At 35.5% G+C, this 15,041-nt stretch overlaps 1 protein-coding gene across 1 annotated transcript in view; it reads right to left on the bottom strand.

The window, feature by feature from the left end:
• Positions 1-1,027: 1,027 nt before the first annotated feature.
• LOC149159241 (uncharacterized) overlaps positions 1,028-15,041 on the bottom strand; it is a 56,690-nt gene continuing 42,676 nt past the window's right edge. Inside the window, exons 2-3 of the mRNA XM_089434239.1 lie at positions 1,370-1,456; positions 1,028-1,248 (exon numbers count right to left, since the gene is read on the bottom strand). Of these exons, the coding sequence (XP_089290365.1) occupies positions 1,028-1,248; positions 1,370-1,456 (308 nt within the window). The remainder of the gene's footprint in view (positions 1,249-1,369; positions 1,457-15,041) is intronic.

Below are 15,041 nucleotides of genomic sequence, written 5' to 3'. Positions count from 1 at the left end.
AGAGGTGGATGGGGAATACAACATCCAAAAGCAGTATAGTGCGTCCACATGGTTACAAATTTTTATTATTTGTGCTATTAGAAGCAGGGAGAATGCAACTGGGAGAACAGAAGGCAGAGAATGAAGGGTTTAGAAGGATAAAGAGTTGGTATCGATCCCAACTTCTATAGAAAGAGGTAAAAAAAAATTTGTTGAAAGAGTCAAAGCACACGGAGGCGAAGGCGAAGAATAATGGCAGAGATTTTCCAGACTAATGGGTTATGCGTATGACAATATATAATGGGCAATGTTTAATGGGTAGCAACTGTGGAGGGGGAAGTGGATAGACTGCAAAAAAATGGCAGAAGGGAGTTACAAGAGTAGAAAGGGATGCCAAAAATGGAGCTGGCTCTAATACCATGTCAGGTCAGGATGTAACTCCTCAAATGTAATTGTGTTATTCATTCAGGTTGTTTATTATTATATACAAGAGGGAGTGACTATTCAGTTCATCTCCCAATGACCATCCTTTTCCTCTATTATTTACTTACACTTAATTACAGTTGTTCACCCAATCCCTATGATTAGGTGTCAACATACATTTATTGTGAAATAATCTTTGGCATGGCTAATGAATTGCGTGTTCTTTCTCCCGAAAATAAACATTTTCTCTTTGGAATTCATTAAAGGAAAAAAAAACTTCTCAACATGACTAGTTGAATTCTTACAACCATGACAAACACCACATATATACTATAATTTCAATATTCTTCACCTCCCATACAAAATGCTCCTCGAAACAAGATAGTAGTTTTAGCTCCAACCTTCATCTCGTAAAACATAACTGATTATCAAATCATAGCATGATTTTAAATTAAAAATAGATAGACACATTGTCATGAAGTTTTGCATTCAAATGAATTGAAATTGAGGCTGCAACTTCATCATTTCTTGTTTTAGAGCAGACAATTCTGGTTTATCATAGTTGTAAAATGTTTTAGTGGTCACATGAAACAAGCATACGTTGGAGCTCATCTATTAGGAAAACCTAAAAATTGTTGATTGATTCAACGTCTGCCATAGGAATTGATAGTGGATAAGGGAAGAGTGACCCTAGATCCATGTGCAGTATAATTTCTTCTAGAGTTTCAGGGCGAGCGCAAAAAAATAACTTTCTCTCTGCAAGTGCTTCAGCTAATTCACTTTTATGATCATCCATCAATGCTTCATTCACAACAAGTGGCTGAGTTTCAAAAATATTGCCTGAACCTGCACAATTTTAAAAAGTATTTTACAACAATTATTGCAATGTCAAAAACTAATGAATTTATACAATAGAACTGAGATATGGTTGTAGTCACTTTTTAGAGCTTCTAAAATATAAATTTACCTGCTTGACCAATCTCCAAGCCCGCAGATCTCAAAGACCCAACAATATGTGGTGAAAAAGTGAAGTAATCAACTTTCAGGCCTCCATCTTACCCTTGACATTGCACATATAGATTAAGTCCAAAAAATATCAACAAGATACACCATCAACACTAGAATACTGCTTCCAACTAAATAAATTCAAAAGAACAGGCACCCCAGATCTAAAGGAAAAACAACTGGCAAGACCAATCAACATAGAATACTACTTCCAACTAAATAAATTCAAAAGAACAGGCACCCCAAGTCTAAAGGCATAAAAACTAGCAAGACCAATAAATTAGAAGGCAATTTTACAAGTAAAAAATCTCACATTATCCATTGAATTGGACTAAAGGAGATGATATGATGGTGCTGTCAGGTCAATTTACTAAGTAAACTAATGTAGGTGTTTTTCTTGTCAATCCAGGTTTGTAGACTTGGAAGCATGTCCAAAATATATGTATTTCAGGTAAAATCAATTTCAGAAGGCAATACTCAAAGGTTAAAGGAAGTTCATATTACACATAAGTTCTAAATGTAAAGAAACTAAAAAGTCTCTGATTCAAGATGCAATAAGCAAAGGAAGAAGCTCCTAACTTAGGAGGTCCTGGTTGTCCTTCCTCACAGTACTGTCTCGAAGAAGAGAAACTAAAGAGCATCAATTTGTGATGTGTAGATAGCAAGAGAAGGGGCTCCTAACTTAGGAGGTTCTGGTTGTACTTCCTCATAGTTCTACTCCATCAACATTACCATTGCATCAAATTATAAACTGGGATTCAAGAAATGCAAAAGGATGATTTTTAGTTGTGATTCATAATTTAATAGAAAGAGAATTTAACTTAAACCCTTGGTTGTCCATTCATATGTAAATTAGATCTTAAACCAAAATAATCTAGAAATCATACAAAAATCATAACACATTTAAGTAACTGAATCATAAAACTGAAACAAGAAATACTGAATCAAAACTATGCTGATTTATATAAAATTTAACCAAAGTGTACTTAGGTTGGTATGGGGGGCTTCCAACCTTGCCTTGTACACCTGAAGAAATCTTCAGCTACAACTAACTTGATAAAACACTCACAACATGAACAACAATAGAACAATAGAACTGATTCTTCAAATTATCTCAAAAGTTTCCAACAGTCTCACTACAAAATTACACACACTTTGAATGGTTCATAAACTGTGTTTAAATAGGAAAATCATAAACAAAATTTGCTATAATGGCTCTAACAGCCTTATCTATCCTAATCCATCCATACAAGTCGAAATCATCAAGTCTGGTTCACAAAATTAGGAAAATCCCACAAAATAAGAAATCTGCCCCTTTTTACTAGGGATTTCTGAATGACAGGTCAAGTTTGACCAGCGTTGATTGGGCCTGTGTTTGCTCAGTTTGACCAAACCAATAGGTGTTCCTTCATCCGTGGTTCCCAATATTTCCAAATATACGCTCAAATATCGCCCAAGTGTCCTGCACATATGACTTTAATGGAGCTATTACGAGAATTTTTAATGCAGTCCAAATTTACTCTTAAAACCCAATTTTTACAAAAAATTCTAAAAATTGAAAAACTTAATTTAGTTACCTGAATATGAGAAATAGGACTAAAATGAAGCATATGTAAGTGAAATAATATGGAATATGGTGGTAAATGGATGGATTTAGGATAGTCAAAAATGACCAAAATTGAGGGCCAACATCTCTCCCTTGCTGATGTTTAAGCATGTCCTCATGCTTGCTTTCTCCGTTTGGATCTCCTAAGTGATGATGTCCCTGCTGTTCCTGAACATGTAGCTTCTTCCTATGCAACTCGAAGGATAATATCAATACCCTCATGTTCCTTTGCTTTGTAGAGGGCAATTTTTACTTTTTGTTTCTCATATTTGTACTACCATAGCTTTTTCTCCTTTAGTCATTTGTAGGCTTGTTTGGAGATGACCATATTTTGAGTCTCAAGCTTTTTAATCTGCTTGCTCAGTTTCTTTTTCTCCTTGGCTATGTTGTTGTTGTTTTCTTTGTACATTTTGTTTTCAAGTGTCTTTCCATGATCTTGTTGTCTTCCAACTCACTTGTCAACTCTGCTATTTTCGTAAGATATTCTTCATTGTGCAATTCTTTAGATTCTTCCCTTGCCTCTTTGGCATATTAATGAGAATAAGTGGCTCCTACCCAAGCATCCTCAAAATGGGAGTCTTTCTCTATGGGCTCTTCTTGAGCTTCCTCCTCTAATATCTGTATAATCTCATCAATTTGCTTTGATGTTTGTGGAGGTTTAGTTTCAATAATTTCAATTTTTGGATATTTTCCTTCATTCCTTGGTTCTTCTTGTGATTTTCTTCTACACCTCCTAGGAATGGACAAAAGGATTTTTCTTTCTCTATCATAGTATCATCTTGCTTTTTCTTCAATCTCGTCCTAGGATACAAAGGAGAATTCATAATACTTCTTGTGACATGTAATTGTTCAAACTTCTCCTCATTTCCTGTTGTTTGTTCTTCAAAATGATGTGCAACCAAAAACTCCTTCCAAAGTATCCCTTTGTTCCTTGCCTAATACTCAACAAGTATCTTGATTAACCCACAATGATAGATATTGGCTTCTTTAGCTTCTGTTTTGTTTTTTACATTCTCTATCATTTTAGTTAAGCTCTTTGAAAAGAAGTAAGGTAAATTGATTTTACAATCTCCTTTTATATGTTGAAGCAATTTAATATGATAGAGATATACCACACTGTACCGATTATCACAAGTGAAATACTTTTGGATAATCAAAACTAATTTTGATCAAGGTTCTCTAAGCCAATCTCTTTGAATCCCTTTTGTTCTGTCAAAGGATCCCTTCCTTGGTTTTACCAGGAAAAAGGCCCATCCCTTCTCCTTAAAATGCAAACCCTTTTGATACTCTTCTCCTATCAAAGGAAGGTAGAATGCCTGAGAAAGAAAGTTTGGATTTAATGGTATAGAGAGTTCACCAACCCTAGTTTGTCCATGTTCAGAATGCTATATGAACTCCTGTGTGATTTTATCATTGTGACCATTGAACTTCTCAAGAAACTCCATTAGCCCTGCTTGGTATAATTTCTACACTGTATCCTTACTCCAATTTTCTATTTTGAAGTCTTTAGGCTCAATTTTGGTTGCCATTTGCATTGCTCTCTATACTAATTAATATAGCCTTGTCTAGTAAATAACCTCATCACAAATATAGCAAGAAAAATATATAAATTTAACCTTCTTATTCATGCAATCCTTGGATAAAAATCATGGTAAATGTACTTACCATATCTTTGTAGCTTTGAAAAAAATGAGATTACTTCCTTTGCTTATAAGTCTTCAATTTCCTTGTCTTCTACTTCAAATGGTATCCAAACAAAATCCTCTATTTGTAAACTGAATAAAAACTCTTACTATGTAAAAGACCCAAAACAAAAATCTCCACTGTAAGAAAAGTATCTCACTGTTTTGAAAATCGTATTTAAATCTCTCTTCTTTTGCAAAATATTCTCATAAAAATTAATGAAAAGCTCACTCATTTTCAAAAATTGCGTACCATGTATTTGAATAAATGTTCATTGCATTTTTATGTGCAATGTTTTTGACAAAAATTTCAAGAGGAAATCGTTGTTTTGATACTTGAACTGCAAGTGACATGTAGAAAACTTGTAGAAATTTCTTGTTAATGGTTTTGTCCTTCCTGTGTAAACATACAGTTTTAATTAAACTCTCCTCCATCATCTCGAAAAATCATGGTTTCTATAGGTGGCAGAGTATATTTAAGGTGACAGAGCATTGAAAATGCATATCTGGAGTCTTGTTTCTCTCACATTATGACACGTCTGAACAAAATCTTAAGTTTAACCCTTTTTTTGAAATCTTATAACTGTTGAGGAGACCCCAGAATTGACTCTTACCTAATCAATATGTGATTTTTAGAATTTGTTGGGGAGAAATGTTAGCTCAGCGTAGAGGAAATATCGTTTGCTCTCTCCTTATTCTCCACGGAGTTCCTCCAATACCTCCTTGAAATTCCATGCATTTTTTCACACAATTCCTCCACTGCGTAGGGTTCTTCTTGTTGAGAAATTAAGGGCAAACTGAATTATTCAATTTCTCTTAGTTATGATAACTACTTGAGATATTACTTCATTAGATTTTTCTTCTTTCTATTATTATCTTCAAATAGTTACCAAAACAAGAATATCAAAATATACAAGTACACAAGTTATTGACACCAAGCTAGGGCAAAAACCTCTCCAAAATATGAGAGGAAAAACCCTTGAACTCTTTCTTATAGAATCTGTATTGACGAATTCCAAGACCTTTACAAAAGACAATAGAAAGCCTTCAACATCAAGATGACAAACCTTCCGAAATGTACCCAAGCATATAATCTCTTTTTGAAACTTTGCACTGTATGGTATGGTTGCACAAACGTGAAGACCATCACCAAATGGTGTCTAGATCAGCTTCATTTAGACTCCTTCCACCTTCGCTTTTTATGCCAACTAAACAAGCATGAAATAACTCCTTGAATTGAGTTTGATTCACTTCAATATATGCCAAAATGTATATTGTACAAGAGTAACAAAAATATTACAGTCACCTTCAGATCACAGAGGCATGTGCGAGGGGAAGAGAGGCCCTTCTATCCCTTCCTATACTTCGATCTTCAAGAGACTAGATCTGCCTTATAGATTAAGGCTAGATCTATCATGAAACCCAACCAATACACCTTCGCAATGATGCCCTAGCTCAGAAACCAGACCTCCACATGTGAGAAGACAATCTCGGGTGAGGGAACATAATTCCTCTTACTGCGGCTCTCCTCCTTTGTCGTGGCTTCCCTTGATCTAGATACGAGAATGAGAGATTGCGTTGTGCTTCAAGGTGAGATCATAGTGCCCTATTTATAGGATTTTCTCTCCTTCTCCAAGCGTACGTGATCCATTCTCCTAGGACGACATTCCAAGTGGATACCATTTCTTTTGATTTCAGTGGGCATGAATTCGGTGGGTACATTTTGATGGTTTTCATTTGATGATCTGGAAGGACTTTTTGACAATTATTGAATTTACATGTGTAACAACTCATGGTTATATTTTAAACTTCAAAATAAACATTTGAGCATGAAACACATGCTCAAATAATAATAATAAAAATACAAAAATTACATTGTTACATCATTTGACATAATGAAGACCGAACCTAGTTACACTATTTTCAACACTCCCTCTTAACTAGGGAGGTATTCATACATACACGGTACATGGACATTCTCAATACAAGAGTTCTCATAAGCAAAGATTCAGATTAGTTATTCATTTGTTCTAGATTCATTTTAACCAACATTGTTTCCATATAGCAAGGACTTGACTAATCACTCTATCTCTTAAATAGATCAGAGCACAATGTTGACGAGACCAATGAATTATAGACACACTTGTCATTGTCTCTCTTAAGGTCATACCCACTCAGGTGTTTTCTGAGTATGCCCTACTAGGACTATTCTCATCTTGGGTTCCTAGCCCTAAAGAATATTGGTCCTCTTGCCCACTATTGTCTTGGATGCCCTACCACATCCTCAAAGAGTGTCGGATGCTAGATGATAATTCAATCCTCCATTTCTTCTTCATTCTCGGAAGACATAAATGCACTGTCTATCATTCCCACTCAAATAGGGACGACATATCAATCAGACCAATCTTGTCTCGAAAGTACACAAGCTTCTTGTTCGGAAGAGATTTCGTTAATAAGTTGCCAGTCTGCTCATTTGTGGGAACATACTCCAGCTTCAACACTCCATCCTGCACCAACATCCCAATATAATGATACTTATTATTTATGTGCTTTGTCTTCCCATGAAACACTGGGTCCTCAGACAATATTATACAAATGGTATTATCACAATGAATAATTATAGGGGCCAACAATCCTACAAATAAGTCGGATAACAATTTCCTTAACCAAATTGCTTCCCGGCTGAATTCACATGCTGCTACATACTCAGATTGAGCACTGCTTAAGGAAACTGTCTCTTGCTTTCTGCTAATCCAAGAGACCATCGAGGATCCTAAGCTGAAGCATCCTCTGGTTGTGCTTCTTCCATCCTTCTCGCTGCCTCCCTAATCGGAATCAGTACATCCTATCAAAAGTACATCTTTCCCTTTCTCATATTTTAGGCAGTAATGTAAGGTTCACTGCAAGTACCTCAATATATGCTTGGATACCACCCAATGGTCATGACAAGGCTCCATCTGGAAATGACTGAGAACATTCACTGCAAAACATATATCTGGTCGAGTATTTACCGTGTACATCGGGGATCCAATTAATTTCCTATACCTTGTGGGATCCACTAGACTGGATTCAGAGTTTCTCAACAGTCTCAGGTTTGTGTTCATCAGAGTCATCATAGGCTTGCATTTCATCATATCAAACCTTTTGATAATTTCAATCACATATTTCCCTTGACCCAAATAAATCTCATTGGGTTCTTGCCATACTTCTAGTCCCAGATAATAGTGCATGTATCCTAGATCCTTCATATCAAATTTTGTAGTCAGTTGTTTCTTACATTCCTGAATACGTTCTTCTACACCAGTTAGTAGAAGATCATCTACATATAGTAATATGATAACAGGTTCATCTCTTACCACTTTGATGTAGAGGTTAGGATCAATCGAAATTTGGTAAAGTCCAGTCTTTTCAAATAAGCATCCATCCTGGTGTACCATGCTCTAGGTGCTTGCTTGAAGCCATATAGAGCCTTTTTCAACCTATAAACATAGACTTCTTTACCTTTGACTTCGAATCCCAAAGTTCTCTCAATGTAGACTTCTTCATCTATGGTGTCATTCAGGAATGCGGTATTTACGTCCATCTGATGAACTTTCCATTTCATGGATGCAACCAGAGAGATCAATGAACGAATGGTTGCATATCTTCTTGTAGGAGAAAATGTTTATTCATAGTAAATTCCTTGTTCTTGTGAGAAACCCCTAGCCACAAATCTGGCTTTGTATTTGTCTATGCTCCCATCCACAACATGCTTAATCTTGTAAATCCATTTTGAAGTTACCACAGATTTGTTTTCCGGTCTAGGAACAACTTCCTAAACCCCATTCTTCATTTTCGATTGGTATTCCTCATTCATGGCAAACTTCCACTCAGGATGCTTGGAAGCTTCTTCAAATGTGGATGGCTCATCTTCTATCAATTTTGACATGTACATCGCATATCTAGAGTACCTATTGGATTTCTTGCTTTCTCTAGATTTTTCACTTGCCTGATGTCCTTCAGCTTCTTGAAGTGTGGAGGTCAACCAATTAGGTCTATTCCTCTTTTCAGGGATAGTGACACTTTCACTCAGACCTTCATCTTCTTGATGAGTATTGTCTTCTTCTTTTTTGACTTCTTCCTCGAATATAGGAATATCTTCTTCATCATAATCGGATGAAATGTCTTTTGACCTTTTGAATGCAATATTTTCATCAAATATTACATCTCGACTTACCTCTATATGATGTCCTTCTTTGATGTAGATTTTGTAAGCCTTGGATGAATTATTATATCCCACAAATATTCCCTTCTTTCTTGTTGGATCTAGCTTCTTCCTTTTATCCTTTGGAATGTGGATATATACTAGACACCCAAATATTTGGAGATGATCCACGGTAGGCTTCTTCCCAGTGAAGACTTCCTTAGGTGTTCGATTATTTAGAGACCTATGGGGACTTCTATTTTGTATATAGACAACAGTCTTTGTTGCTTCCCCCCATAGGAATTTTGGTAGATCTTGGTCATGAATCATTGCTTTGACACCTTCTTCTATGGCCCTGTTCTTTCATTCAGCTACTCCATTCTGCTCAGGATTATATGAAACTATAAGTTTCCTCTTAATCCCGACCTCCTTGCAAAAGGCTATAATTTCCTTTGAAGTGTATTCTCCACCGTTGTCAGATCTCAAAATCTTAACCTTCCTTTCTATGAGATTTTCTACTTCAGCTTTGAACTCTTGAAATTTTGAAAAGACTTCATCTTTAGATTTAAGAAGGTAAACCCAAGTTTTCCTAGAGTGGTCACCTATAAAAGTGACATAGTATAGATGTCCTCCAAGAGATTTGGTCATAGGACCACAAACATCAGAGTGTATAAGATCAAGTATTTCTTGAGCACAAGATGTGCTATGTCCAAATGGCTTCTTTGCAATCTTGCCCAATGCACAACCCTTGCATATACCTTCATGTTCTTCCTTAATATTTGGGATTCCATTCACTATGGAGTTCAGGGTTGGAAGAATTTTGAAGTGTAAGTGACCCAACCTTCTATGCCATAATTCACATGGGCTGATTTCAGTATGTACGAGTGCTTGATTTGAAGGAGAGGCTAATCTGTATAATCTGCCTTCTTGGACACCAATGGTTCTAGCTTTTTCAAGACTTGAATCTTTAGCCCAAACAACTACCTTTCCATTTATAAAAGCTACTCTATCACCCTTTTCTTCTAAAGATGAAATAGAAATAATATTTTTGCACAGACCTGGAAGATAGAGGATGTTGTTGTTGAAAATAGCAACAAGAAATGCTAAAAATAGCACTGCTATAAATAGCAATTCAACTAGTGTTGAACATAGCAACAAGGAATGAAAATGGAAGTGCTAAAAATAACATTCTATAAATAGCATTTCAAGATACCTTCCTATTTTAGTTAGTCCTTGAACTAAAATAGTGAAGTAAAATTCGAATTTGATCTTAGCAGCTGTTTGTAAAATAGTTAATTAACTCATCTTGAGTTAATTAGTTAAGGAAAATCAAACATGAAATCTATGTGGGGACATGCAACAGTTTCTCCATTAATTGAGGAATTTATCCATCAGTTAAAGAGATAAGGATGAGTTGTAATTAGTTGGCTCAGTTAACTGAGTCAAGTCCATTTAGATTAATTCAAACAGTTTGTTGAATTAATGTGAGTTCAGTTAGTTAATGCATGCATGCATGTAACTACTACACTTCAGATAACTGAATATTCTTTCATAAATAACTCATGCATGTCAGTTCAGACAGAGACCCAGTTGAGATCAGATGGAGGGACAGTGTATTATCAGTCGCTAGAATATTCCATTGTGAGTATTCCTTGCATGCAAAAGGAATTCTTTCCTTGAGGATTTCGCAGTTACTTCTTCAGGTTTTGTGAGTGTGATGAGGCCAATTCACACATGTGGCTTCACTGGACCCCAAGAAAAAATTCGCAAGGAAATAGGAGGCTTGGAGGGCTTGCGGAGGAAATATACTATGTCTATTTAGTCCGTGACCTGTATTGTTTGATTGCAGAGAGAGCAGGATAGCTTGAGAGCTGATTCTTTTTGTAACTTGAACAAGATTTCCACTTGTATGATAATACAAAAATTGGGGTTTTATGCTGAGGCTTTCCCTGGGTTATTTCTTCTGTGTTATGTGTGATTGATTTCTCATTCTTAGTTATATGTGTTCCCATTGATCTTGATCATATTTGATTAAGCTTCCGCAAAGTGTTGTAGAAGTAGATCTTGTATTGTGTTTTAGTATATTGCATAATCTATTGATCTACAACGGGAATTTCTACAGTCGTTGAGATGAATGCTACTTCCGTCATCAAGCTTGATGGAGGTAGATCTGATGCCTTTCACTGGATAGTTTTTTTTGTCACCAAGCTCCATAGAATAGGAGTACTTTCCCTTGGAGAGAGTCTTGAGTTGATGATGGTGACCTGTCATATGCCTTGTAGCTCCACTATATATTACCCAAATGTTTTCATCTTGGAATGTGCCCGAGAGTGCAGAGAATAAACCATCAACTTTTGTAGATCTGTCAGATTTGGAGATTAGATAAACCCATGCTTGCTTGATCTTTTGATTGATGAGGTTTGTCAACAATAGACCAATACTTTCCAAATGATGCATGAGGGAGTTGATCTTATTTTTTCCCTTTGATGAACCACCCTCTGATACCATGTTGAGAAATTAAGGGCAAACTAAATTATTCAATTTATCTTAATTATGATAGTTGCTTGAGATATTACTTCTTTATATCTTTCTTCTTTCTATTATTATCTTCAAACAGTTACCAAAACAAGAAGAGCAAAATATACAAGTACATAAGTTATTGGCACCAAGCCAGACAAAAACCTCTCCAAAATCTAAGAGGAAAAAACATTGAACTCTTTCTTATAGAATCTGTATTGACAAATTCCAAAACCTTTACAAAAGACACTAGAAAGCCTTCAACATGAAGATGACAAACCTTCTGAAATGTACCCAAGCATAGAATCTCTTTCTACAACTTTGCACTGTATGGTATGGCTGCACCAACGTGAAGATAGTCACCAAATGATGTCTATATCAACTTCATTTAGACTCCTTCCACCTTCACTTTTTATGCCAACTAAACGAGCACGAAACAACTCCTTGAATTGAGCTTGATTCACTTCAATATATTGCCGAAATGTATACTATCAAGGAGCAGCAAAAATATTATAGTCACCTTTGGATTGTGGAGGCATGTGCAAGGGGAAGAGAGGCTCTTCTAGCCCTTCCTATACTTCGATCTTCAAGGGACTAGATCTTCCTTATAGATTAAGGCTAGATCTATCATGAAACCCAACCAATACACCTTCGCATTGATACCCTAGTTCATAAACTAGACCTCTGCACATGAGAAGACAATCTCGGGTGAGGGAACATACTTCCTCTTGCTGCAGCTCTCCTCCTTTGTCTCGACTTCCCTTGATCTAGATACGAGAATCAGAGATTGCGTTTTACTTCAAGGTGAGATCATAGTGGCATATTTATAGGCTTGTATCCCCTTCTCCAAGCCGACGTGATCCCTTCTCTCAGGTCGACATTCCAAGCGGATACCATTTCTTTTGACTTCGGTGGGCATGAATTCGGTGGTTACATTTCGGTGGTTTTCATTTGATGATCTGGAAGGACTCTTTGACAATTATTGACTTTATAAGTGTAAAAACTCATGGTTGTATTTTAAACTTCAAAATAAACATTTAAGCATGAAAACCATGCTCAAATCATAATAATAAAAATACAGAAATTACATTGTTACATCATTTGACATAATGAAGACCAAACCTTGTTACACTATTTTCAACACTTCTCTTCCACACAATTTCCTTCACTTTTTGTGTATTTCTCTTTGCGTATTTCTCTTTCAATCAGGGTTCTTTTCATTTTCTTGAGCTATGGATGAATACACAATATTTTCCTCAATTCTGAGCTGGGTTTAGTTATGATGATGAAGGAAAGCATACGCAGACAATGTTCAATCCTTTGAAAACGTTTTTGACCATTTTCTTGCTGCTTGATTTGACTAGCTGACCTTTCATTTTTCGATTTTGGCTGCCACTTGTGTTACTTAATGCATCATGGTTCATTTACTTATGACCGTGCTATCCTTTGTACACTCCTTTAACACTTGTTTTATGTTGCATCATAGTTTGTAGATTAGAATTTTTAATACTCATTACCATTAAGACTTTAGCTTATGATTTTTCCATTGCATGCACTATGTTTTCTTATATCCACCATACTTGCTTGCATGTTGCATATTCATTCCTTATTGCATATTTTTCCCTTTTCACCATATACTTATGTATTGATATTTGTTTTGAAATGACCATAATCTTGGGTCATTTCAAATCAATTCTTTTTGAAAGATTAAGTATATATATAATGACGCTAAACCTCTCTATTCTTGTTTCGTAGGTACATAAACTAATCCTTCTTTGTTGTGTAGACAATTTTTCCATGAGCAATTTTTTTTTTTCTCAAAAAGGAGATGTGGCCAAAAAGTTTGGTTCAAAATTGCAAGTGATGTGATTGATGATGAGATGAATGAATGTATACAATGTAGGGTAATGTAGGATAATGTAAGATGATATATACATGGCTAGGAGTATTTCATATTCAAGTTTAAACTAGGTTATCAATCTTAGAAAAAATTTCAAAATCGAAGGCATTAAGAATATTTTAAACTTACAATACTTTCCTTTTACTTGATAGCTCATTGTCAATGCTTTTCTTCTGTTGATGATGACCTTTGCTCTTTTGTCAATACTTGACCTTGTGCTAATGATGACAATACTTTGAATTCAAAATGAATTTTGCTGAATGATTTTTGTTGGATTGTAGATGCTTGTAGCTGCTTCTCAGGTCCCTCTGATGTTGATTTAAGATGAATAATCAGGTCCCTTTTGCAATAATATATGACATTGATCTTGTTCAGGTCCCTTACTGATGAATATTGATTATGATGTCTCAGGTCCCTTCTGCAAACCAGTTGCATAGTTTGTTGGTTTATTATGAATCTTTCCCCTTGCTGATATTTAGACTTGTCCTCAAGTCTTTGAATTTTTGAAGTTGATTCTACAAAATGAAATTTGAAAAACATAAAAGAGAATTCATATTAGCCAAACAAGTTGGTTTTCCAATATGAATTCGAGTTTGTATTGTGCTAGTATCCTGGATTTTCACAACCAAACTCCTTTATTATTATTATTATTTTTTATTCTCGAAGTAGGGAAGGCATGCCACTATGATGTTCCAACACTTCCATATTGTTTTCTGCTGAGACTCTGTTCAGAAAATCTTCTTTATTGATACGTTTATTATAAACTTTGAGTCTATGACCATTAACTAGAAATGAAATAGTTGCTTCGTTAGTTGTCTTAATATTGACCGCTCCATTGTCAAAGATTTCTTCTTATTCATATGGCCCAAGCCAATGAGTAGTGAACTTAGCTTTGAAATCTTTGTACTTGGAGTTGAAAAGAAGTGCCCAGTCTCCCTTATGAAAAAAATATTTTTGGTAAATCTGTCATGCCATTTGATTCTTTGTTGCTGTACTAGTGTTGTATGCTCAAATTCTTGTTGTCTGATCTCGTCTAATTCACTCAGTTGCATTAGTCTATGCTGTTGAGCTTTTGACATGTCTAATCCCAATTTGTTGCAAGTTTGAATGTATGCATTTGAAATTCGATTGGTAACATAACTTCTTTGCCATATACTAGTTGATATGGATGGAATCCAGTAGTATTTTTCCATGTAATTATGTATGCCCATAATGCATCTTTTACTTTGTCTGACAAATCTTTTTTGTTCATTTGCACTGTCTTTGTCATGATGTTTTCTAGAACCTTATTAGTAGATTCCACTTTTCCGTTTGCTTATGGATGATACAGAGTAGACTTTCTATGCTTGATTTTGTATTTTTCTGTAAGATCTTAGACAAGTTTAGAAGTGAACTGTGATCCCTGGTCTATAACAATTTGTCTTGGAACTCCAAATCTTACAAAGATTTCTTCAAAGAGGAATGAAACCACTGTTTCTTCTATTGCTCGTGCCACTGCTTTTGCTTCTACCCATTTTGTAACATAGTTTGTACATACTAAGATGTACTTCTTTCCATTTGAAGGCGAGTTAATAGGTCCCACAAAGTCAAGAGCCCATTGTTCAAATGGTTCTATAAGTACTTGTGGTTTTAATGGCATCTCATTTGATACTACAGGTCTTCCAGTTCTTTGACAACTATCACATCTTTTGACATAGTTCTTTGAGTCCTTGAAGATTGCTGGCCAGTAGTAGCCAAGCTTGAGCA

The sequence above is a fragment of the Pinus tabuliformis genome, chromosome 5_2 (assembly GCF_031772625.1).
Source record: "Pinus tabuliformis cultivar Carrire ecotype Pingquan chromosome 5_2, CPIR1, whole genome shotgun sequence".
Lineage (NCBI taxonomy): Eukaryota > Viridiplantae > Streptophyta > Pinopsida > Pinales > Pinaceae > Pinus > Pinus tabuliformis.
Note: the sequence above shows the minus strand (reverse complement) of the source record. Positions and strands in the feature narration are given on the sequence as shown.